Source organism: Monodelphis domestica, chromosome 1 (assembly GCF_027887165.1).
Source record: "Monodelphis domestica isolate mMonDom1 chromosome 1, mMonDom1.pri, whole genome shotgun sequence".
NCBI classification, from domain to species: domain Eukaryota; kingdom Metazoa; phylum Chordata; class Mammalia; order Didelphimorphia; family Didelphidae; genus Monodelphis; species Monodelphis domestica.
Genome location: NC_077227.1, coordinates 410,537,929 through 410,563,457, shown reverse-complemented (window position 1 = coordinate 410,563,457; position 25,529 = coordinate 410,537,929). Strand labels below are relative to the sequence as shown.

At 43.6% G+C, this 25,529-nt stretch overlaps 1 protein-coding gene across 1 annotated transcript in view; it reads left to right on the top strand.

The window, feature by feature from the left end:
- The first annotated feature begins 9,966 nt into the window (after positions 1–9,966).
- The window catches only part of ANGPT4 (angiopoietin 4), a 69,760-nt gene continuing 54,197 nt past the window's right edge, over positions 9,967–25,529 (top strand). The window contains exon 1 of the mRNA XM_001366733.4: positions 9,967–10,678. Coding sequence (XP_001366770.2) covers positions 10,379–10,678 — 300 coding nt within the window. The 5' untranslated portion in view covers positions 9,967–10,378. The remainder of the gene's footprint in view (positions 10,679–25,529) is intronic.

Below are 25,529 nucleotides of genomic sequence, written 5' to 3'. Positions count from 1 at the left end.
GTTTCTAAATTCATAAAACAAGATATATAGGATTACAAAGGAAACCAAATATACAAAAATACAGTTACTTTAGCATTTTTCATGTCTGACCAACCTCTAAGTGTTTCACAGAATCTGCTTGAGCCATTTTCATGGCCTTTAGAACAAATTGTTCTCATCTGCCCCTTCTGCCAGGGAAAGTCTTCATGTGTGTGGGGTAGACAGTCCCCTAACGCTCTCAACAGATATGAGGCCTGTCCATTATCCTCAGCCTGGTTAGCCTGTCTGTAGAGATGGTTTTCCTGAGGTGTGGCAGTTGTGCCTACTACAGCTTCTTGGAGCCACAAGCGAGAACTGGGTGATAGGTAGATACCAAAGGTGGATGAGGAGCCCTGAAAAGGGCTGGGCAAGCCCTCCCACCAGAGGCACTAGTTCTTCCTCAACACCTCATATACCCAGAGAAGGGATAGATGCTAAGTGAAGAACAGTGAATATTATTGTTGTTGCTTTTGAAGAGGACCTGTGACATCACCGGGTGATGTCTTGACTTGTGTGTGAATTGGATTTAAGTGAGGCAGAATTGCATCTTGGGCTCTTCGATGTCTGCTACAGCTTCTTGGATCCACAGGTGAGTTAGGTAATAAACAAACTCCAAAAGTGGATGAGCAGCCCTGAAGAGGGTCTCAGTCCTCCATGAACACTCATGCACCACTACATATAATATCTGACTGAAGCACTATGTTGGTTGGTTTTGCCTGTTTTCCTTGCTATACAAGGGAAGGTTTATTGATTGAGCAGAGGGTTAGTATATCTAGAAATGACTAGGGTGGAAAAACAAAAGGCATCAATAAACTTTTTATATAAAAAAACTAACCAAATTAAAATGAATAAATGAATGAATGAATGAATGAATGAATGAATGAGACTGCTCAGGGTAAGAAAGCCTGATCCCTTGAGCACAGAGGCAGGGATCCCTTAGAATCTTAAAACCCTCCTGTAAGGAAGATATGAGGAAGAGTTAGGTCCATTTCAAAGATTTAAAAATACCAGAGGCCCAGAAAGAAAGAGTTCTTTATTAGAGAGAGGAACTTAAGGGTGTTCCAATGTCCTCCCTGATCAGGGTTTGGGGGAGAGAAGGAGAGTGTCTTCTCCCCAGGAGAAACCAAAGGCTCACTCTTAGGATCTTGGAGGTAGGTGATTGTTCTCATTTTGACCTGAAGGAGCTAGATTAAATCAACAATTCTCTTCTCCCCACCCCCTGTCCCTACCATCCTAATCCAATTTTCCTTCCCCATCCCTTTTTCAACTCCTTAAATAAATACAGGGTGATAATTAAGGGATGAAAATCAAGGCAGCTAGAAGCAGACCCACATTCCTCTCCTTAGAGTCCTGTTTACATTTCTCCTAAGAAAATTACCCCGGGCACCTCTGGCATTATCTGATTGGCAAGCAGGAGAGGCTCTGGCAATCACTCTTCAGAACCATTAACAGCTTTGGAGAGAGACCAGCACAGTCAGTACCCCTCCTGGGGGATGGGAGAGCTAAGAGGGGGTGCTCCCCAGAGCCCCACTAGCAACAATCTTGATGTCACAGGCGGAGAGTAATTTATAGCTTCAAAACTTTTTCCCTTAGCCACTCCAATTCCCATCCTCCCAGGTTGGCCCTGGATGGGTAACTTAAAATGAAGGGGTCAAGTAGCTTATTCAGAGCCAAGGAGATGTCATTGTAAACCTTAAAACCTGTTTAAATGTGCCAAAGATCTAAACTCCAGGCTTTCCATACAGGGAGCTAGAAACCAATTAATCAATCAGCAAGCAATTATTAAGTGTTTTCTATATGCCAAGTACTGTGCTGGAAACCCATCATTATGCTTAGGAATTAGGGCACTCCGGGCCCTAGTTTTTATTTAGTTATTATCTTCTGCTAGTTCTACAGTTTGCCAATGTGAATTGTCCCGAGGGTTGAGGCATTTCAATGTATTAAGTGAATTTGCGGTGAAGAGAAGTTGAAAGTCCTCTGTTTGGGAGCTGGAAGACCTGGTTTGGAATCTTGATTGCCACCAACATACTCTGTGTGGATCCTTGGATGAGAGGCAGCATGGATGCATAGAGAAGATGCTGGATGTAGATAGAGTTAGACAGGCTCTGCTACTCAGCACTGCCTGATCTTTAGTAAGGCAGGACCTCTTTGGATGTCATTTTCCTCATCTGTAAAATGGGGGAATTGGACTAGATGACCTCTAGGCCCCCTTATGGCTCTTAATCTTAATCTTAATCTAGAAGCCTAGGACATCTTACCTCTCTGTGCCAAGTACTGTGCTAAGCTCTGAGGAGACAACTATGAAGAATGGAACAATCCCCACTCTTGGAGCACATCCAATGGGATGTGGATGGTGTGTTGAGGAAGGACTATGGCGTGAGAGCTAACCAAGTCCTTTTGGGGGCTGCTTCTCTGTCTTTGGTGTCTACCTGCCACCCAGATCTCCCCTGTGACTCCAAGAAGCTATAGCATGTGTGGTAACTATAGCAGCAGACAGCCTACACCAGGCTGAGGGTAACTGACAGACTTCACACCTATTTGTGAGTTGGGGGGTGTCTTCCCCAAGCGTCTGAAGACTTCCCCTGGCAGATAGCAGATGTAACCTCCTGTAGTTACATCTTAAAATTCTTGTGGGTGGACACCTGAGGAGATTGGAAACTGAGGGAAAATGGATAGAGGAGAGAAAGAGAGAGACAAAGGAATAAAGACCCAGAGACAAGGAGTTAAAAAATATGGGCTACATGTTGCTGTGCCCCTCTGATGGTATTGAGAGAGGGCTCTACACGTGCCCTCAAACTTTTATTGGAGAGTTTAGGAATGTGAAGTGGGAGGTAGCTAATGAACATGGCATAGGTTTTAACATTGGTTAAATTGACAGTCACATAATCAAAGAGGAGGAGGCTAATCAAGCTTGTGACTTGGTAAGGGATGTGGTCTAATAATGTTAAGCTAGGACCCTGTGGCAAATAATGCCCTGCTCAGGAATTCTTTTTGTCCTTTGGACTGAGGATTCGGCAATACAATCATCAATAAGTAACATGGCCGTGAGTCTGGTAAATGAATACATAGGATACAATATCAATACATCAATAATACTTCTATGATGCTAATATACCTGGTATGCTACAGCAGATGAGAACTGTTTGGTCCAATAGCCAGGGAGGTGGCTGAAGCAAGTTGCTATGGAGTGTTTACATCAAGGTCATCCGGCCCATCCTGGACCCAGTCATCGTGACTTTTGTCTTGCTACTGGACTTTGATAACTCAGAAAGAGTGAGGCTGATGACTTTGTGCAACTCTGCCTCACTTATATATTGTATAAGAAATTGTATACATTCAAATATTGGTATTTCTTCATCTTCCTTGCCCCCTCATGAAGCTCTCACTTCTCTAACCTGATCATTGATATGATTGCTCACACCATTTGAATGAGAAGGAAGCCACCAAACTATAATACTTCTAGAAAGATGGAAGACCAACAAGACTTATCATCCGCCCTCCAGTCCCCTGAAATTAATGACTGTTGTGTCTATGAACCCCAAGGACCCCTGAATTTGGCCAACTGTAACCACCTCTGAGCCCTTCCTCCTATATATGTTGTCTCCTCCAGTTATAGCATGAGGTCTTTAAGTGCACACTCTCATTTTTCTGTTTACAGCTCCATAATTAATAATTTATAAATGCTTTTTCGTTCCATAATAGTAATTAACATTTATATGTGCTTACTATGCGCCAGGCACTGTGCTGAGCACTTTTACAATTTTTATCTTATTTGATCCTGACAACAACCCTGAGAGGTAGGTGCCATTATTATCCTTGTTTTACAAAATGAAGAAACTGAGGCAAACAGAGGTTAAATGACTGGTCCAGAGTCACATAGCTAGTAAGCATCTGAGGCTAAATTTGAATTCAGGTCTTCTTGACTCAAGGCACCATTCTCTATCCATTATACCACCTAGCATATGGCGGCCCCAAAAAGCTAGTACCATCTTAGACTGCATTAACAAGCAGAGTTATTCAGAATAAGGGATATATCAATCCCTCTCTTCCCTGCCCTGGTTATAGGTCATGTGTTCTGAGCACCACATTTCAGGAAGGATATTGACAAACTGATGAGCACATAGGGCACAGCTATTAAAATAGTAATAGAATTGGGAAAAAATAAATATTACTGAACTTTAAAAAAAAAGGATGATGATAGGCCTGGAAATTATAGCACACACAAATTCTTTAAAGGAAATGGGGGTGTTTAGGCTAGAGAAGAGAAAGCAGCATTGGTATAAATGGAATAAAGGGCCCTGGATTTTGAGTGAGACCAGAGTTTTCTTTGTTTCACCCTTACTACTGCCCATGTAACTTTGAATGTCATGTCACTTTGGGGTCTGTTTTCTCCTCTGGAAAAGGAAGGGGCTGGGCTAGATCCTATCTAAGGTCTCTCCCAGCTCTAAACACTAGGCTCAAAGTCTTTGAACTCCTCTATGACTATTCTGAAAAAGGAGAATTTGACCTGCTCTTCTTCTCTGCAGATTCCAGAATAGGCACGATGGGCAAAAGTTGTGGAGAATCTAGTTTTGGCTCCAGCAAAGGAAAAATGTCTTAACAGTTAGAGCTGGTAAAAAGTGGAATGTGCTGGAGTGAGGGGCTGGGAGGGGTAAGGAGAGGGGGGAGGCTGCTCCCTACCATCGAAGGTCTTTCAGCAGAGATGGGTGATCACTTGTCAAGAATGTTGTAAGGGGAGCCTTCTCAAGGGCAGCTGTTGAAATTGATGCCTTCTAGAATCCCTTCTACTTTGGATTCTTGGATTCTCTGAGATGGTTTGTTTTATTTTATTTTATTCCTTTCCCATAGGGTTACAGTCCTTAAAGTCAGAAGTGGCTTCTCTTTTCTCTTCCCTTATGGCTAGCAAAGCAAAGACCACGGCCAACCCCCAAGCATCCTGCCCAGGTCAAAACACCATCAAAGTTTGGGAAACAAGAGGAAAGAAACAATACCAAACACCAGGCTCAGCTCCCTCTCCATGAAAACAAGCACAGAGAAATTTCCGCTTCAGCCCAGCTGGCAGGGAACAAGAGGCAGCCGGCCACCCAGAAGAGAATCCAGGCGGTCCCATTAACCTCCTGAGCACCTCCCTGAAGAGGCAGTGAGGTGGTGCAGTGGCCAGAGGCATGCCTGGAGTCAGGAAGACCTGAGTTCCAATCCAGCTTCAGATATTTCCTAATTTACAAGGTTGTTTAGAGGAACAAATGAGGTAATATTTATAAGTGCTGAGCCTGACACATAGCACATAGTAGGTACTTAATAAATGCTTATATGCTCCATTCTTCCCCTAGGCACATTATTTACCTTTGGTCTGCCTTAGTTTCCTTAGCTGCAAAATCGGGATAATAATAGCATCTACCTTGCAGGGCTACTATCAGGATCAAATGAGATATTTGTAAAGCTCTGAGCACTGTGCCTGGCATATAGCAGGTGGCTAATAGATGCTTATTCTCTGACCTGATCCTAGGCAAGTCTCTTTGCTGTTGACTGCCTCAATTTCCTTAGCTGTAAAAATATGGATAATAATAGTGCCTGCCTCACAAGATTGTTGTGAGGATAAAATATTTGTAAATCTCTGTGCATAGTGCCTGGCACACAGTAGGAACTTAATAAGTGCTTATTCCCTCCCTAGCTACTGAACTGACTGAACATAGTGTTGAGGTTGAGGAGGGTTAGTGGCCTTCCTGGGTTTACACAACCAGTGGGACCAGAAAGGTGGGGTACCACCTAGTGTTGTAGGGATCCCTTCCTACATATTATGGTATGGGTCTGGGGTGCCAGTCCCTGCTCAGCTACTAAAACATTGTGAGACCTTGAGCAAGTCATTAAACTGAACAGGGTCCTGATTTTTCCATCTGGATAATAGAAATACGATTACCTTACTTTTAATTTACAAGGATATTGGGAAACTCAAGTGAGGAAAAACATGTGAAACTAGTTTGAAAAGTATACCACATTCGAAAATAAAATGCTATGTGGTTTGTTATGGCTCCCTCATTACTTACATAATCAAGGAAACTAATGTCTAGGCTAGACTAGAGTATAGACAATTTGGTTCACTGGAAAAAATACTGGCACTAGAGAACTTGAATTCAAATCTTGCTATTAACACTGTATCACTTTGGATACTTAGTTGGCCCAGGCCTCAGTTTCTTCATCTGTAAAATAAAGGAATGTCCTCTGAATTTCCTTCCAGACCTAAATATGATCTCTTTTGAAGTCTACCATTGCTTATTTATTTAAAAAAAAATCATTTCCAGGGCAGCTGGGTGGCTCAATAGATTGAGAGACCCAGAGATGGGAGGTCCTAGGTTCAAAGCTGACCTCAGACACTTCCTAGCTGGGTGACCCTGGACAAGTCACTTATCCCCCAGTGCCTAGCCCTTGCCACTCTTCTGTCTTAGAACCAATACATAGTATTGATTCCAAGATGGAAGGTAAGGGTCCTTTCCTTCCATCTTAGAATCAATACTGTATATTGGTTCCAAGGCAGAAGAACAGTAAGGGCTAAGCAACGGGAGCTAAGTGACTTGCCCAGGGTCACATGACAAGGAAAGGAGGCCAGATTTTAACCCAGGATCATCTGTCTTTAGGCCTGGCTTTCAATCCACTGAACCACCTAGCTACCCCCTCTACCATTGCCTCTTGCTTGAAGACCTTGCTGATCTTTCCTAGTTCTAAATATTATTGTGGATAAAGACCTGGCATTGGAGCTAGGAAGACTTGAATTCAAGACCTTTCTCTGATCTTCTGGTGTGACTTCAGACAAAAGACTCAACCTCTAGGTCCTTAAACATCTCTAATACTCTGAATTACAGAGAAAATGTCTATAGGCAGAGGTAGAGTTCAGTTTCCTCATTTGGGAGTTGGCACTTGGAGTCAAGAAAACTCATCTTCCTGAGTTCAAATCTGGCCTCAGACATTCACTAACGGCATGATCCTGGGTGAGTCACTTAACATTGTTTACCCCCATTTTTTCATCTGTAAAATTAACTGGAGCAAGAAATGGCAAATTACTCCAGTCTTTGCCAAGAAAACCCCCAATGGAGTCATGAAGAGTCAGACTTGACTGAAAAATGACTGAGCAACACAAAGGCTAATAAAACCAGTGCTCCAGCCCCTATCCCTATCCTTATCATGATCCTTCATATATTCTGTGTCTTACTTAGAACTCAATATCTTTCTCTCCAAAGTCATCCTTACTTCTGTTCAGGGCACCACCATGCTTCCCATCATCCAGGTTCCCAACCGACTTAGAGTCATTCTTCTTCTCTCTTCATTCTCATTCACTCCTCCCACCTCCATATCCAATCAGATACCAAGCCTCATCAATTCCACCTCAACAATATCTCTCATAGCTGTGCCCTTGTCTTGACGCACATTAAAACTACCTGGGTCTGGGCCCTCATCACCTCTCACCTAGATTGTTATAAGACCCTCCTGAATGGTCTCTCTGCAAGAGAGGGAGGAAGCTAGATGGCCCATGGATAGAAAACTGGACCTGTAGTCAGAAAGACCCAAGTTTAAAACCAACTTCAGTCAATCACCAGCTTTTGACCCAGGGCAAGTTACTTAGCCTCTTTGCCTCAGTTTCCTCAACTGTAAAAATGTGGATAGTAAAAGAACCTATTTCCCAAGGTTGGTAGGAGGAACATACATGCTAATGTTTGTGAAGGGTCACAGTGTCAAGTACATAATATGTACTTAATAATTATTCATTTTCTTCCTTCCTTCCCTTGCAGTCTCCCCCCACCCTTTTTAATCCATCTTCTACAAGCTGCCATATTGACATTCTAACCAAGGCATTCCTCTGCTCAAGAATCTTCAGTGGTTCCCATTTTTCCTTCAAATAAAGTGCAAATTCTTCTCTTTGTCATTTGTCATTTAAAGTCCTTCATGATTTGGCTCCAGAATGGTGACATATTACTTTCTCTCTCTCATTCTATGCTCCAGCCAGCAGCCTCTCATATACGATATTCCATCTCCACCTTTATACTTTCAGACTGGAATTAGATAATTACAATATGTCCAAGTTTAAAGGGATCTCAGGCAAACCAGCCAGCTAGTTGGCACAGCGGTTAGAATGTCAAGCCTTAAGATACTTACTAGCTATTTGACTCAGGGCGAGTCACTTAAACCTGTTTGCCTCAGTTTCCTCATCTATAAAATGAGCCGGAGAAGGAAAAGGCAAACCACTCCAGTATCTTTGCCAAGAAAACCTCAAATGGGGTTGCGAAGAACCCAACAAAACTGAAATGACTGAACGAAGACAACAACAGCAGAATTCTCTCCTCCTTCGACTCAGCTTCCCTTCCATGATCAATGCCAGTGTCACCTACTTCAAGAGATCTTTCTCAATTCACCAGGTTGTTAGTTCCCTCCAACCCCCTATTCTGCCAATCAGAATACAAGTTCTGTGGGAAGAAGGACTATCTCACTTTGTATCCTTCTTCATACCTTCCTCCAGGTCTGAGGAATGCTTGGCATCTCATAATAGATTAATAAATATTTGTTGATGGATGGATCGATCACCCTTCACAGAAACAAAGGCTAATAGAATGTCAGAGAAGCAACAATGATGATGAAGAAGAAAAAGATCAAAAGATATGGTTTGTAAATGCTTAGCACTTACTTATCTGGCACATAGCAGATACTTAATAAATGTTCATTTCTGTCCTTCCTGTGAGGAACTCTGGAGATCATCTAGCCCATTTCTCTGTCTCCTTTGACAAATCAGAAAATTGACCCTCAGAGAGATGTAAAGTCATTTGCTCCAAGTCACACAAATGGTAGGGAAGAGGGCATCCTATGAAACCTAGGACTTGGCACAAGGAGCCCAGGACTCTGTTTCCTAAATGTCCCTTCCTCCATTTTTTGCCTCCTGCATCTTTTTTCAAAACACTCTTTTGCAGACATAATTATATTTGCTCCTCATACAACACACCTTCAAAGGAGGCTGGATAGGGATCATGTGTGTCCTCATTTGACAAAAAAAGAAACTGAGGCTTCCAAAGGGGATGAAGAAATGGATGCCCAGAGTGGGCAGTGACTTCCTGCCCACAGTAAGTGGTCCTGATCACACAGTAAGTGAGACCCAAAAGCGGCTGAATTGCCAGTCCCTCCCTAGGACTCCTGCGGCATTTCTACCGTACCTCTCTGTGCCCCCACCTACAGGTCCCATCCCCACAGCAGGCAGCACAGCAGCTCTTTACAGAGGACCGAATTCTAGGGCCAAAGAATCATCTTCCTATCCATGTCACTTTCCATAACCGCCCAGGGTCCAGCTGGTCCTGATCACGGGCTGATTTCCTGGGCTGGGTCCAGGGGGTAAGGAGAGAGGCAAGGGAGGAAGAGCTGCGTCTGACCCGGGGTTCAAGCCTCTTCTCTCCAAATTGTTTTCTCTCTCTACTGGCAGAGTTAAAAAATTTAAAAAAAAAAAAAGTCTTCCTCCCTCCCCCTCATCCCCTGACTTTCTTTTGGGGTCATTCCAGTTGTGGACCGATAGGTGGCCGGCCAGATTAATGCTAAGGGAGAGCAGGCTGGGGCTGGTGGTGGGGTGAGAAATCTGGGGAGCTGTGGTGGAGGAGAAGGAGGGTTGCGGGGCGGGGAGCGGGGGCGGGGGGCGGTGGAGGGGGAGTGAGCTTGAAACTTGAGCTCTGAGTTCTCAAAGGGGAGCAGGGGGGTAAGAAAAGAGAGATTTCAGTTCGGTGTGTTCGGGCGGGGGGGTGGGGCTCCGTACCGGGATGCAGGACCCAGTAAAGTGTGTGTTTGTGTGTGTGTATGGGGGGGGGGGGGGGTCCTAGCTAGCTAAGAGCCCTTAGAAGACCCGAGGAGAGAGAGGAAGAGAGACTGCAGCGCAAGGGAGTGAGGGAGGAAGGAAGGGGAAGATGGGGAAAGAATAGAGGTGAAGGGAGGGTGGGGGGAAGAGGGGGAGGCTGGGGGAAAGGAAGCAGCTTCGGTATTTAGAGCGAATATAAATAGCCTCGCTGTGTGGTTCCCAACCACAGCCTCCCTTAACATCTCAGCGGGCAGAGTTCCTCGGTTGTCCGTCTGACTTCTCTGGCTGTCTGTCCGTTTGGCTGTCTGACTGGCCAGCGGGCTGCCTGCCTCCCCATCCCGACCAGGGACAGAGGAGAGCCGCCCGGCCAAGTGCAGGGGAGATGCAGGAAAAGTTTTCAACTGTACCAGCCCCTTAACACATCCATCCCTATACACAATACCCAGACACCTACCTAACTCCCACTCACACATACACACAAGGAGAGACGGAAGGTATACATCCACACGCACACCACACAACCTGGGCGGCCCGAGCCAAAGCATGCAGACAGGCACTTTCCTCCTAGTCCTAACCACCGTGGCCACGGTGAGCACCCAGCGGAGGGGGGCCGAGGGCAGTGCGCGGCGCCGGTCCCACCGGGTGCAGCATGGCCAATGCAGTTACACGTTTGTCCTGCCGGAACCTGAGCCATGCCCACCTGGGCCAGAGGCCTTCGGCAGCAGTGCCAACACGTTGCAGCGTGACTCGCCTGCGGAAGCGCCTCAAGCGAATGACTGGTCTACCCAGAGGGTGCAACAGTTAGAGCGGGTCCTGGAAAACAACACCCAGTGGCTGCAGAAGGTGAGTTGGGTGAAGGGCATGATGGGGGAGAGAGTCTGCTTGGAGGAGGGGGCAAAGGCCATGGGACTGGCCTGGACAATTTTAGGGCTCTTGGAAATGTGGAGGCTCCCACTATAGTTAATAATGGATAAGAAGTTGGGCAAGAGCAAAGGGGAAAACAATAATTCTTCGTCTCAAATGTCAGTGATGGAGAGTCGTTTTGGTGAGGTGGAAAGAGTCAGAAGACCCGAGTTCAAGTCCCTACACTACTACCTAACTGTTCCGAAGGGCAAGTCCTTTATCCTTTTAGAGTCTCAGATACTCTTGACTGCAAAAATCGGGATCTAGAAGTAAGGGGGCGGGGAGGAGGAAGCATGCCAGCTACTAGCAAGCATTTGGAGAAATATCATGTAGAAAAGAGATTGAGCTCACTCTGCTTGGTTCCAGAAAGCAGAGATGGGGGCAATGGGTGGAAGGACCAGAGAGACCAATTTTGACAAGATATAAGGAAATGCCTCCGAACAATTAGAGCTGTCCAAAAGTCGAATGGGGTGGGGGTGGGGAACAATGCAGTAATTTCCAATCTTTGGCTGATGTATGGGCTGGACTGTTCAGTATCTGAAGTTTCTTCCAACTTTGAGATTCTGAGATCCAGGGATTCACAGTTTCTGTGATTCTTAAACTGACTAATAATTCATATCCTCTCCACTTCCCTTGGTGTTCAGGAGAATGCTCCATAAAGGTAAAAACTATGCAAATGTGAGCTATTGTTGCTTTTACTGCTATTGACATAGAATGTTAGCACTGTCAGGGATACAGATCATCTTGCCCAAACCCTCATTTTGCAATTGAGGTAAGTAACTCAGACCCAGAGGGGAAGTGATTTGTCTAAGGTCACACAGTGCATTAATGACAGGGCTGAAGCTAGAAACTAGGTCTCACAGTTACTTTCTTTTTTCTTAACCCTTACCTTCTGTCTTGGAATCAATACTAAGTATAGGTTCTAAGGCAAAAAAGCAGTAAGGGCTAGGCAGTGGGGTTAATTGACTTGCCAGGGTCACACAGTTCGGAAGTGTCTGAGGTCAAATTTGAATCCATGACCTCTCATCTCTAGGCCTGGCTCTCAATCCACTGAACCATCTAGCTGCTTCCTCCTGGGGAGCTCTCTACTGCATCCTATCAGATAGGAACATTTATGTGTTATTTTTTAATAAAGTCCGGAAGTACTTTAATAAAGTACAAAGTACTTTCTGCACAACAGCCCTGGGAGGCACAGTAATTCTAGAATTATTATCTCCATTTTACAGATTTACAGCAATGAGATTTTCATATGTTATTTAATTTAATTTAATAAACATTTATGCACTGCATTCATTGTTGGTACACAGAGGTAGATTATATGCAGGCCCTGCAATAAGCCAAGAGAGTACCAGATTTTGGAGCCAGGAAGACCTGGGTTCAAATCCTATCCCTGGTACTTACTTGCTGTGAGTCCCAGGGCAAGTCCCTAAACCTCTCTGAGACTTAATTTCTTTATATATAAAATGGGTTGGAAAAAGAAATGGCAAACCACTCCAGTACTTTGCCAAGAAAGCCCCAAATGGGGTCACAAAGAATTGGGCACCATCCAAGCAACAATATAAGACTCTGTGGTGATTGTGAGATAGAATATAATAAAAGAGATCCAAAGTGCTATGTATGCAAGGCCCTTAGGTTGGAAAGATGACTTCTAATGTATTAAAAGAGGGAGAGAGAAGAGGATTTCAAAAAAACAGTGATGGTGCTGGAAAAGGAGCTAGAAAGTCATTGTAGGTATAAGAAACTGATTGAGCAAAGGAGAAGAGTTCGGGAGGACATAAAATGTGCATGGTGTGGAGGAATAAGAGATAAAGCAGGGAAGGTATCTCAAAATCTGAACAGCAACTCAGAGTTGGAAGGTACCTTAGAAGCCATCTGGTCCAACTCATACCTATAACATTCCCAAAGTGGTCCTTTCTTGATGATCTCCAATGATGGGGAACTCACTACCTTCCCTGTTCCACTTTCAGCTAGCTCTCATTAGAATGTCTTTCATCTGATAGCCCTTCACATAGTTGAAGACCTCAATCATGTCACCAGCTCCAGCACCACCAAGTGTTCTCTTTATCCACTACTTTAGCCATTCTTCAACTGATATGATCCCAAGGCACTTAGTCATTCTGGTTGACCTCCTCTGGATGCTCTCCTATGGACATGTCTCAATGTCATTCTTAAACTGTAGTACAGAGAACTGAACAGAAATAGGAGTATTACCTCCCTTATTCTAGACAGTATGCTTAATTCTTCCTAAAATCAGATTAACTTTTTTTGTTTGCTGTACTGTACTACTAACTTCACACTGAGCTTTTTCATTCAAATTTCTTTCATTATCCCTTGCCCATCTTGCACTTGTAAGATTAACTCTATCACACTCTCCACTGTGCCTGTTCTAAACTTTCTCTTCTCTCCTCTGATACAACCCTTTCTCCCCTTCTCAGTGGAATACTTTTGTATTCAAGTTATCTTTTGGCCAGCAACACCTCGTTATTCTCAGTGAGTCTTATCATCCCCCCAGAATCCCTCTTAGAACTTGAAAGAAATAACAAAGAGAATTTTACTCATTGATATTTTAATCATTCATTTAATGGGAAGTATAAAACACAGAGATGTTCTCCAAAAGTGTTTGCCCTTTCAATAAAGGAGATCCAGCTTTAAGTCACAATCAAAGAGGGATTCTCTGTATGGATTATGGGGTCCTCCAAATGTTCCTGCTTATGGATTTTATATTGATTTCAAAATAAACATTGTTAAAACATTGCAGAGTCTCCCAAATGAGACATATAATCAATCAAAAAGAATTTGGCCTAAATATCCACACAGGAAAAACAAAGTGGATGAAGATGTTCACTGTACCAGTTATGATAGCAGTTAAGTAAATAACCTGACAAATAACCCAAGGTAGCCAGATGACATGGTGGATAGAGTGTCAAACCTGAAGTCAAGAAGACCTGAGTTCATATCCAGCCTCAGCCCCTTCCTAGTTGTGTGTTTCTGGGCAAGTCATTTAACCCTATTTGCCTCAGCTAAGGCAAATGAAAATGAAATGAATGTTAATGAAATGAAAAAGACGTTTACTCATTTGTAAAATGAGCTGAAGAAGGAAATGGCAATTCACTCCAGTATCTTTGCCAAGAAAACTCCAAATGGGATCACAAAGAATCAGATACAACTGAAATGGATGAACAATGAAAAATAACCTGTAGAGTTTATCCATGGATGTTATATGTGCATATGTAGTATGGATGTAATATACATATATTATATAAACATCTACAGAATGTCCTAAGAGGTTTTTTTTTTTAAACCCTCACCTTCCATCTTAGAATTAATACTGTGTATTGGTTCTAAGGCAGAAGAGTGGTAAGGGCTAGGCAATGGGGCTTAAGTGACCTAAAAGTTTTAATGCAGTTTTCTGTTATTAAAAACTCAAAACTAAACAGATTCTAGGGATACCCTGTGTACTATGATGTATATACATATATATCATGCACACCGATGTATATCTATATTACAGAGAGACACACTGAAAATAAACAGTGAGTTAGCCCTAGAATTGGACATGAGGAGGAAAGCAGGCCAGGATGCCTCTGGGAAGCTGCTGAGTTCTTTTCATTGCCCCTAAGCTTCTCCCCAAACAAAGGTCCATCTTCATGATCCTGTTAGTGTTGTTCTATGGCTACAACTCATGGAACACTACAATCTCCAAACAATTAGAGCTGTGGTTCACCCTCGGTGCAAGGGAGAAACACATGAGGGATGAGGGTAGACCACAGAACATTACAAATGAGGAATTCTGAAAGAGAAACAATATAAAGAGGGCCATCAGGGAGGGAAAAAACAGTGATGGGCTCATCAGAGGGTACTCCTGTCCCTAAATCAGTTTTCCACAATCTACCTGCTCCAGTGGCTCATTAGCTATGCCATTAGAAAGTGAGGAAGGTGAAGGGAAAAAAAGAAAGGAAATGAAAAAAAGAAAAAGGAGGAGCGACTCAGTGGATAAAGCAGCAGGTCTAGAGATAGGAGGTCCTGGGTTCTAATGTGGCTGAAGACACTTCCTAGCTGTGAGACCCTGGGCAATTTTCTTAACCCCCATGGCCCAGCCCTTTCTGCTCTTCTGCCTTGGAACAAATGTTTAGTATCCATTCTAAGGCAGAAGATAAAGGTTTAAAAAGAAAAGTGAGAAAAGTACCTAACATGTGGGATGGACCATTGGGTGAACTGATGAAAGGAAAAGAGAGGGGGCAGTTAGGGCCTCAGTGGATTGAGAGCCAGGACTAGAGACTGGAAGTCCTGGATTCAAATATGATCTCAGATACTTCCCAGCTGTGTGACCCTGGGCAAGTCACTTAAACCTAACTGCCCAGCCCTTGCCATTCTTATGCCTTGGAACTTATATTGATTCTAAGATGGAAGGAAGGGGTTTTTTAAAAATGAATGAATGGAAGTAGATAAAAGTAGCCCATGATGGACAGGCAGAAATGGGTCGTGATCCATGAGCACCCTAAGAGCTGGGACAGCTTTTGTCCTTCTTTGCTTTTGCTATGCTAAAAGAACTAAAGGAAATACCCACATTGATGATTTTTTAAGTACCTTAGGTCTAGCCCATTCCTAGCCAGCACTCTAATATTTTAGTACTTTACTCAGTGGTACAGAAATCCAGTGGGCAGGTAAAGGAAGAGATAGTGCATAGTATGTGAGACATGGAGTCAGGGAGACTCATCTTCCTGAGTTCAAATCTGGCATCAGACTCTTAACAGCTGTATGACCTTAAGCAAGTCACTATTTGCCTCGGTTTCCTCATCTGTAAAATGAGCTGGAGAAGGAAATGGAAAACCACTACAGTCTTTCCCCCCCCCAAAAAAAAAAATTGAGGGGAAGCTAGGTGACCCAGTGGATTGAGATCCAGATCTAGAGACAGGAGCTTAGGTTCAAATCTGGCCTCAGACACTTCTTAGCTGTGTGACCCTGGGCAAGTCACTTAATCCCCATTGCCTAGCCCTTACTGCTCTTTTACCTTGAAACCAATGTGCAGTATTGATTCTAAGATAGAAGGTAGGGTTTTTTTTTGTGTGTGTGTTTTTTTTTAATCAAACCCAAATAGAGCCACAGAGAGTTGGATATGACTGAAACGACTGGGTAACAGCAGAAAAATCCAGTCTACTTTGACATCTTTTTGACCAGCTATTTATGTTCTAAATCTGCTTTTCTCTTCTACAATTATAGCTGTCAATCAGCCAAAGTGATGAAAGACGCTCCCTATGTACCCTAGGTCTTCTCCTCCTTGCTAAGCACTTCATAATCCTCTGGGGTGCATTCTGGATTCCTTCTATCACTTGTCCTACTGAGGAATCAGGAGGACTCCTCGACTTTGACAAATCTTGGGAAATTCTTCAAAATCACGTCTCCTATGTGTGCTTCTTTAGAGCTGATACCATGAGTCATTGAGTGTTCGTGTCAGGTGGTGAGACAGACACCGGGGTGTTAAGGCCCTTGGATGGCTGGCAATTCGACTTGAATTTTACTCACAAGTTAGTAGGGAGTCACGGATGAGTTTTTCTTTATAGCAAGAGGGACATGGCCTGGTCAGTTGTTTTTCAGTCATGTCTGACACCTCATGACCCCATTTGGGGGTTTTCCTGGCAGGGATCCTGGCAGGGTTTGCCATTTCCTCCTCCGGCTCATTTAATCGATGAGCAAACTGAGACAAACAGGGTTAAATGACTTGCCCAGAGTCACACAGCTAGGAAATGTCTGAGGTCACATCTGAACTTAGGAAGATGAGTCTTCCTGACCACAGACCCAGCGCTCTATCCATTGTGCCACTGAGCTGCCCCTATCTAGCCTCCATATGGCTGTGAAAGTGACTAAGGCACAGGTTTAACCATGCCCTGTCCTGTCCTGTTCCCCCTGGCACCCTCCCACCAACCCATCTCTCACCCCCACACGCTCATACACACACTCCTTCAACTCCAGTGGTTCCCTATTACAGCAAGAAGCAAATATAAATTCTTCTGTATTAAATTCCGTGTATTGGTTCCAAAGCAGAAGAGCAGTAAGAGCTAGGCATATGGGGGTTAGGTGACTTGCTCAGGGTCACACAGTGTCTGAGGCCCGATCAGAACCAGGACTTCCCATCTCCAGACCTGGTGCTCTATCCACTGAGCCATCTAGCTACCCCCTTTTGAGCACTCTTACCTATTTTTCCCCCTCTACCACCCAGCCATGCTTGCCTTTCTGTCTGCTCTTTCTCACACACACACACTCTCTATGACTGCACTGGCCTAGAAACTTTCCCCTCTTCTCTCAGAATCCTTGATTTCCTTCAAAATTCACTTCAAGCACCACCTTTGCCTGTTTACAGCTTTTCCCCAGTTCCCCCCAGGCTGCCAGCAGCACCCTCCTCTCTGAGGTTACTTAAGTCTATTTTGGATGAATCTCATATATTGTCACTCGGACATTCGCTTGTATCTAAGTCTTTGTGACCTGAACCGTGGCCCAGCCGGCCTTTCTGTTCTGCACTGTCTCCCAGACACTGTCTCAGCTCATTTGTCGTTGCCTTTTGCTCTTCCCCAGGAACATATTGGACACTGTCCAGCCTGAGGGGCTCATCTTCCAGTGTCACAGCTTTTCTTTTTTCTTTATTTTTTAAGCCCTTCCCTTCTATCTTAGAATCAACACTGTATTAGAGGTCTGGGTAATGGGGTGTTAAGTGACTTGCTTAGTGTCACAAAGCTAAGCAGTGTCTGAGGTCAAATTTGAACCCAGGACCTCCTGCCTCTCTACGCCAGAATCTCTATCCACTGAACAATGTCATATCTTTGATTTTTTCTTTATTTTTCAAACCCTTACCTCCCATCTTAGAATCAATACTAAGTATTGGTTCCAAGGCAGAAAAATGGTAAGAGCTAGGCAATGGGGTTAAGAGTGTCTGAGGTCAGACTTAAACCCAGCATCTCCTGTCTCCAGGCCTGGCTCTCTAACCACTGAGCAATGTCATCTCTTTAAGTATTTTAATACTGAGGTTTTAAATTTAAATTTTATTTTAAAATTTTATTTAAAATTTACATTTTAAAACCCTGGGGTTTTCTCAGCCAAGATACCAGGATGGTTTGCCATTTCCTTCTTCAACGGATCAATCACCTTTTGTCAGAACTCTCCACTACAACCAGTCTCTCTTGGGTCATCCTGCCCAGTATGGCCCATTGTTTCATTGAGCTACACAAGCCCCTCTGCCAGGATAAGGCAGCATGTGTCTGGGTGCATCTCCCTCACTAGAATGCAAGCTCCTTTGAGGGAAGATACTGTTTCCCATTCATTTTTGTAGTTCTAGCTCCCAGACTCCTAATAGGGTTGAATCAATGATTGTTGAGTAATTGATTGATGCTGCTTTTGGCAACCATCCACACCTTCTCATCCCCTGCAACTCTTGTCCTAGCCCTACTCAGACCCTCTGCTGGGAGCCCTTCACAAGCTGTGGGCTTCCCTCATGATCTCTATACCACTCCCAGAGGAGCAGCCTGTCTGTCATCATTTCTTGCTCTCTACACACAGCATTTAGATAACACTTTAAGATTTACAGATATCTCCTTTTATTCTCACAACTACCTTGGGAGCTAAGCACTATTATTATCCCCATCTTTAGAATCAATACTGTGTATCTGGTTATGTATAATTGAAAAATCTGTTACCCTAAAAAAGAACTACATTTCCCAGGAGCCCACTGACTTCCTGTCATTATGTACTTCCTGGAGACAGAAGATATTAGCGAATGGGCGGTCCTCTTGGGTCTCTTTCTTGGTCTTGCAGCCAGCATGGTGGCAGTGGTAAGCTAAACACAGGGATTTTAAACGGGTTAATCAGCCATGGCACATGGTCTTTTATTTTTGTATCTTCTTTATTCCTTGATTTCTAATAATCATTAACAAATCTCCTAAAATATAACATTTTTATTATTGACATTAATTTTAATTTTTGCAGTTCCGAGGCAGAAAAGCGGTAAGGGCTAGGCAATGGGAGTTAAGGGACTTGCCCAGGGTCACACCGCTAGGAAGTATATGAGGCTACATTTGTATTATTCCCATTTTTGTAAATAACAAATCTGAAATTCAGAGATCAAGTGATTTGCCCAGTGCCACACTGGCCATATTTGAACTCAGATCTTCATCATCTACAGGTCCGTGCTCTAGCCATTGTGCTACCCAGATGTCTCAACCTCTTTTTCAGGTCATAAATTCCTCTGGTAATATCCTTTCTACCCCTTTCCCTGTGCTACTGTGGCCTGGTAGCTTTTTGTGGCACCTCCGGTCACCCACTGGCATGCTGCCCTTTGATTGATCCATAGCCCCAATTCTTTGGAGACTGGAGTATTCCATGACTTCTAGCCTTGTGGCATCCTGAGGAGCATGTTGATGTTAAAAAGGTGGCCCTTTGTTTCAGGGAGGAGTTTGGGTCTTTAAAAGCACTGCCAATTTCCCAAAAGCGATTGGGCCTCCTTTCCTCACAGAATCATAGAAGCTGAGCATTGGAAGGGATCTCAGCAGTCATCCAGTCTGGTTCACATAGATTTCTAAATCTTATTTCATTCTGGGCCCAGTCTATGGTCCATCTGCTTTGTCTGTCTAAGATATGTATACTAATAGCCCTCTGGCTTATCATCTAACTTCAGATTCTCAGGTGTACTATACCCAAGATCCTTTCACGTAGCTCCCTTTTCAGTGTCAGGCCTGGCATCAGGAGGACCTGAGTTCCAATCCAGCATCAAACACTTCTATGAAGAAAGTTTTTAAAGAAAGTGAGATTTTTAAAGTCAGACTTCAATGGAGGCCAGGGGGGAAACAGTTGAGCAAAACTAACCAGTATAAGAAAAAAGTCTAACATATACATTCTATACCCAAAGTCTCCTGCCTCTGCAGAGAAAGGAGAGGAGGTACCTTAAGAAGTATATTTAAGGGGCAGCTGGGTAGCTCAGTGGATTGAGAGCCATCTCTAGAGAGATGGGAGATCCTGGGTTCAAATCTGACCCCAGCCACTGCTTAGCTTTGTGACCCATTGCCCAGACCTCCCTGCTCTTCTGCCTTAGAACCAATACACAGTATTGATTCTAAGATGGAAGGTAAGGGTTTAAAAAAAGAAGAAGAAGAAGAAGGATACTTAGTATTACTCATCAATCATGACATCAGAGCTTAAAAGCACCTCAGAGATGATCCAGTTCCACCCCCTCCTTTTGGAGCAGGGAAGAAGGGCTTGCTTGCCTAGGATCACAGGTAGAAAGGGGCAGGAGCAATATTTCAGGCTAGTTCTTCTAACTTCAGATCTAGTATTCTTCCTGTGCCACCATGACAGAAATGCTCCCCAAGCCCCCACAAGCCCTACCACCTTCACGGTCACCATGGCTCCTGCCCTGGGTCTGCCAGTTCCCTTGTTATCAGGGCTTTCTGAGGGAGATGGGGGCAGGGACAGACCAATTTGGGGGTGGTTCCTCTTGGGCCTGGGGTCGCCCAAGACTGAATTCATGGAAGTTCCCAGCCATTCCCCAGATCCATGGTAGCATCCTTCCTCTACTGCATTGGGGAAGCTAAGAACTTCAGGGCAAGGCGTAGCGGCCACTTTATTTTTAGTACAATTCACAGCAGATTCTGTTGGACATGGACATTTTATCCTTTAGCCCCTACTCACCTCCTCTGCCCCCTCCCCTAGTCCCCTACTCTGTTCACAGCCTTGAATGCTTTAGCAAGGACAGCCAAATTTGGGGTTGACATTTTAATGGCCCCATTCTCATTCTACTAAAATTTTGGGAGATCCCCTTGGGAAACCAGAGCTCTGTGCAGAGCCAGGGGCCAAGAACTGGCCCAGTTCCAGGACTGTGACTAGGCTCCTTCAAAATCAGGAGTGAAATCACAACCCCCTGAAGATCACTCTTCCTCCCTCTGGGCCATGAGTCCCTCTCCTGGAGAGACCTAAATTGGAGACAAATCTCAATTCACTTTTGAATTCTTCCTTGTGCCTCAATCAGCCAGGGTGTTCATCAGGAAGGAGTCAGGGTGGAAGAGTAGAGAGAGCCAAAGACTTAAAGTCAAAATGCCTCCTTTCTGGTTCTGTCTCCACAACTGGCTTGCTATGAGATCGTTTCAAATCACTTCTTTTGCTGGGCCTCAGTTTCCCCATTGACAAAATCACAGGGTCTTTGAGGTCTCTCCAAGCTATGTAGCACTCTGATAATATGGGACCACTCCAAGTGCCATTCCTTTGAATGCAAGTGCCAGGTGCTTGGAGAGCCCATCCAAAAGGGTCCCATGAGCATGAGCTGGAACTAGGACAAGGCACTTAGGGCTATGCCATAGGGTGCTGAACTTAAGTGGTACTGACAGAATTTTTAGGACTTCAGTCACACAGAAAAAACAGAGGGAGGCAGCTGGGTGGCTCAGTGGATTAAGAGTTGGGCCTAGAGATGGGAGCTCCTGGGTTCAAATCTGGCCTCAGATAATTCCCAGCTGTGTGACCCTTGACAAGTCCCTTAACCCCCATTGTCTAGCCCTTACCACTCTTCAACCTTGGAACCAATACACAGTATTGATTCTAAATCAGAAGGTAAAGGTTTAAAAAATAAAACAAAAAAAACAGAGCTTGGTATCTGGTTAGTCAGGACAATGAGTTAAAAGAAGGAGCCAGATACCCTGCTCTGCTTCCCACCATCCTGACCTCACCCCAAAGTCTCCTTAGCAGTTGAAACAACGTCCTGAGGTCTCTAGGGCAGCATCCCAGCTAGCTTCTTTCCTCCCGTGGGGATTATGGGCCACTTGCCCCAGACAAAAAAAATAAATTCCAAATATTTCCTAAGTAATTCCTAGAATTCTTAAATGCTCTGGCCTGGGCAAATAATAGTTAATATTATTTAATCACTTTGTGTTAATATAAATAATTACTTTAAGGTTTGGGAAGTGTTTTTAGTGTTCCCTCCTTTGATCCTCATAACAACCCTGGAATGTGTATGCTATTATCATCATCATCATCATCATCCCCATTGTATGACTGAAGAAACAAGCTGAGAGAGGTTAGGTGACTTGCTGAGGATCACGCAGCTATCCAGTGTCTGAGGCAAGAAATGAGAAAGGCTTTAAAACCTTAAAAAAAAAAAAAACTCAGGTCTTCCTAACCCCAAACCCAACACAGAGCTAAATATCCCAACGTGGAAGCTTGGGCTAGAATCCTATCTCAACCACTGACTTTCTGAATTGATTTGTAAAAGTTCCTCTTGTTGTTACTCAGTAATCTAAGTCACAACTGACTCTCCCGGGGCTGCTTTTAGGGTTTTCTTGGCAAATATATTAGAATGGTTTTCTCCCATTCATTTTACAGATGAGGAAACTGAGACAATCAACGTGAAGTGACTTGCCATGGGGCACATAGCTAGGATGTGTCTGAGGCCACATTTGAACTCAGGTCTTCCTGACTCCAGCCTGATACTTTATCCACTGTACCACCTAGCTGCCCCCGCCTTCATCTTCTACTTTTCTCCAAATTTCCCTATGATACTGAGAGCCCCTGAGGGCCAGAATCCAATCTACATTACTTTTGTCTGATCCCACGCAGCTTATGATGGGACCATTCCCACAGTGAATGTTTGGAGGCAACTGACCCCATTTTCCCTTTACTAAAATTTCCCTGATTTTCTGTAAAGGGGAGGCTTAAATTTGAGAAGGAATGGAAATTTCGTAGAATTATGGAGAATGATAGAATAGAAAGGGCCTTAAAACCTTAAAGACCAGGGGCAGCTAGGTGACTCAGTGGCTAAAGAGCCAGGCCTACAGATATTAAATCCTGGCTTCAAATCTGGCTTCAGACATTTCCTAACTATGTGGTCCTGGGCAAGTCACTTAATCCCAGTGGCTTAGCCCTTACAGTTATTCTGCCTTAGAATAAGGGTTAAAAAAAACCCCAAAACCCTTAAGGACCATGGAAAACAGAATGGCAGAGCTGGCTACAGTTGTTATGATGATTCACAGGATCACACAATCAGATATAAAGTCCAACCCCCTCATTTTGCTGGTGGGAAACTGAGACCCAGAGAGAGTGAGTGAGTTGTTTAAGGAGACAGCTTGTTAGTAGCAGAAGGCTGACCTTGATGTCACAGACTCTTGGAATTCTGCTGAGAGTATTAGGTAAGCATGGTTTGCATGTCATTACATGTATCTTTGTAATCCACAAAGTTCTTTCCCAAGTGGTCAGTTACTGCTTCCCTGAAAAATGGGGTTCTTGGAGTCTTTTCTCTTTTTCTCTGTCTCTCCCCCTTATAGCCCCAGTTACCCTGGAACCCACCTAAGGTGGCAAAGCCCAACAAAAGAAGGCAGGAGTGGAAAGGAAAACTAAATAATCAGGACTACCAGAAAGAAGAGGATGGGAGCCCAAGGACATTATATTCTAGCCCCAGTTCTGCTAAGAATTTACTGTGTGACCTTGTACAAGTCAATTACCATTTCTAGGCATCAGTTTCCCCATCAATAAAATGAGGTAGACTAGATGACCCACCTCTAAAATGTGAGGTCCCAGACTTTCTAATTTCTCAGGTCCCTTCCAGCTGCAACAATAATATTCTAAGATCTGTGAACCCCTATCTGGCCCCCTTCTGGCCCACCATGCAGAGAGTGTGACCTGAGATCCCAATCTAATCCTCACAGATGGAGCCCAGATTGGCCATAGTCCTGGCCAAATATGAAGCCTCCAAGTCTTGTGCAGTAGAGTTAAGCTTTTTGTCTTTACTGTTAATCCCTCTTCTTCCCAGAAATATAGCCCTTTACTTCTTGTCCTTCCTCTTAGAGCCAAAAAGAAAAAGAGAGAGGGAAAGAAAGAAAGAAAGAAAGAAAGAAAGAAAGAAAGAAAGAAAGAAAGAAAGAAAGAAAGAAAGAAAGAAAGAAAGAAAGAAAGAAAGAAAGAAAGAAAGAAAGAAAGAAAGAAAGAAAGAAAGAAAGAAAGAAAGAAAGAAAGAAAGGAAGGAAGGAAGGAAGGAAGGAAGAAAGAAAGAAAGAAAGAAAGAAAGAAAGAAAGAAAGAAAGAAAGAAAGAAAGAAAGAAAGAAAGAAAGAAAGAAAGAAAGAAAGAAAGAAAGAAAGAAAGAAAGAAAGAAAGAAAGAAAGAAAGAAAGAAAGAAAGGAAGAAAGGAAGGAAGGAAGGAAGGAAGGAAGGAAGGAAGGAAGGAAGGAAGGAAGGAAGGAAGGAAGAAAGGAAGAAAGAAAGAAAAGAAAGAAAGAAAGAAAGAAAGAAAGAAAGAAAGAAAGAAAGAAAGAAAGAAAGAGAGAGAAAGAGAAAAGAGAAAGGAGAGAGAGAGAGAAAGGAAGGAAATATTTTATTCTAGATTCAAAGCTTGATAGAAGCATACACAATACTGCAGTTAGGAACTATAGTCACTCAGGATTGTTACAGAATCCAGTTCTGAACAGAGACTTACTGTGATCCAAACACCTCACTCTACCGTGGGTCCTTTCTTCCCATTATTTCTGGATCTGCTTTCTCTTTTCAAGGCCAATCTGTTTTGATTTTTGGTCCTGACTGCAATTGCTTTCCTAGTCTGCAAACAGGAGGGGTCCCCAGGCTACATGAAACTAAATCCCTTTTCTTTAACTCTGACTGTCCTCCACTCTCAATTCTCCCCAGGATACCTGTGTGGCCCCTTTAATCTGTTATCTGAGACGTAGTCTTTTCTCAACCTTGAAGACTCCTGCCAGAGATTTTCTTCTTATAGGGTCATGGAATGTCCAAGCTAGAAGTAACTTTAGAGATTCTGGTCCAGTCCTCTTTATTTTTCAGATAAGGAAATTGAGCCCTAGAGAACAGAAGAGACTTATTCAAGGTCACAGAAAGCTAGCAGTAGAACAGAATCCAATTTATTTTTATTAACAAAAATCTATTCTCTCTTTCCTCCCACCTCCTTCCATTGAAAAATATTTTTTTCAAGTCCTCATAACAAATATGCAGAGTCAAACAAACAAATTCCTACACTGGTCGTGTCCTAAAATGTGTGTCTCATTCTGCATCTTGAGGCCATCACCTTTGCATCAGGAGGTGGGAGGCAGGCTTCAACTTCAGGCCTCTGGAATCTCAACTGGTCATTGCACTGGCTGACATTCCTAAGTCTTTCAAGTTTGTTTCTCTTACAAAGTTGTTGTTGGTGTATATAATTGTTCTCTTGTTTCTGCTCACTTGACTTTGCATCAGTTTTATTCCCCAAAAGAGATTAAAGAGGGAAAAGGGCCCATCAGTACAAAAATATTTGTAGCAACTCTGTTTACAGGGGCAGAAAACAAGAACCCAGTTTTATTATCTGCTCTATTCTTACCTCTCCCCTGGTCCACCTATTTGATCAATGAATGCTGGCAGAAGGGTATGTGTTGTAATTGAGGAGGGCAGGAGAGACTTGCTGATTTCTTATAGGCAGAGAATAAACCCTGCCTTCAGGGAGTTCCTAATCCAGCTCAATCAAGTCAACAAGCAATTATTTACTGCTTACTGTGTACCAGTTCTAGAAATGAAAGAAAGGCAAAAACAGTCCCAGCCTTCCAGGAGCCTACAGTCTCATCTGGGAGGCAACATGGCAACAGCTATGTCTATATGACCCAAAAGGGTAAATTGGAAGTCATCTCAGAAGGACGACATTTACATGGGGAGTAGAGAGAAAAAGAGGCTTCTTACAGAAGACAGGATTTGAACTGAGAATTGAAGGAAGTCATGAAAGCTAAGAGGCAGCAAAGAACAGGGAGACCATTCCATACATGGGAGATAGTCAGTGAAAAGGCATAGGTGCT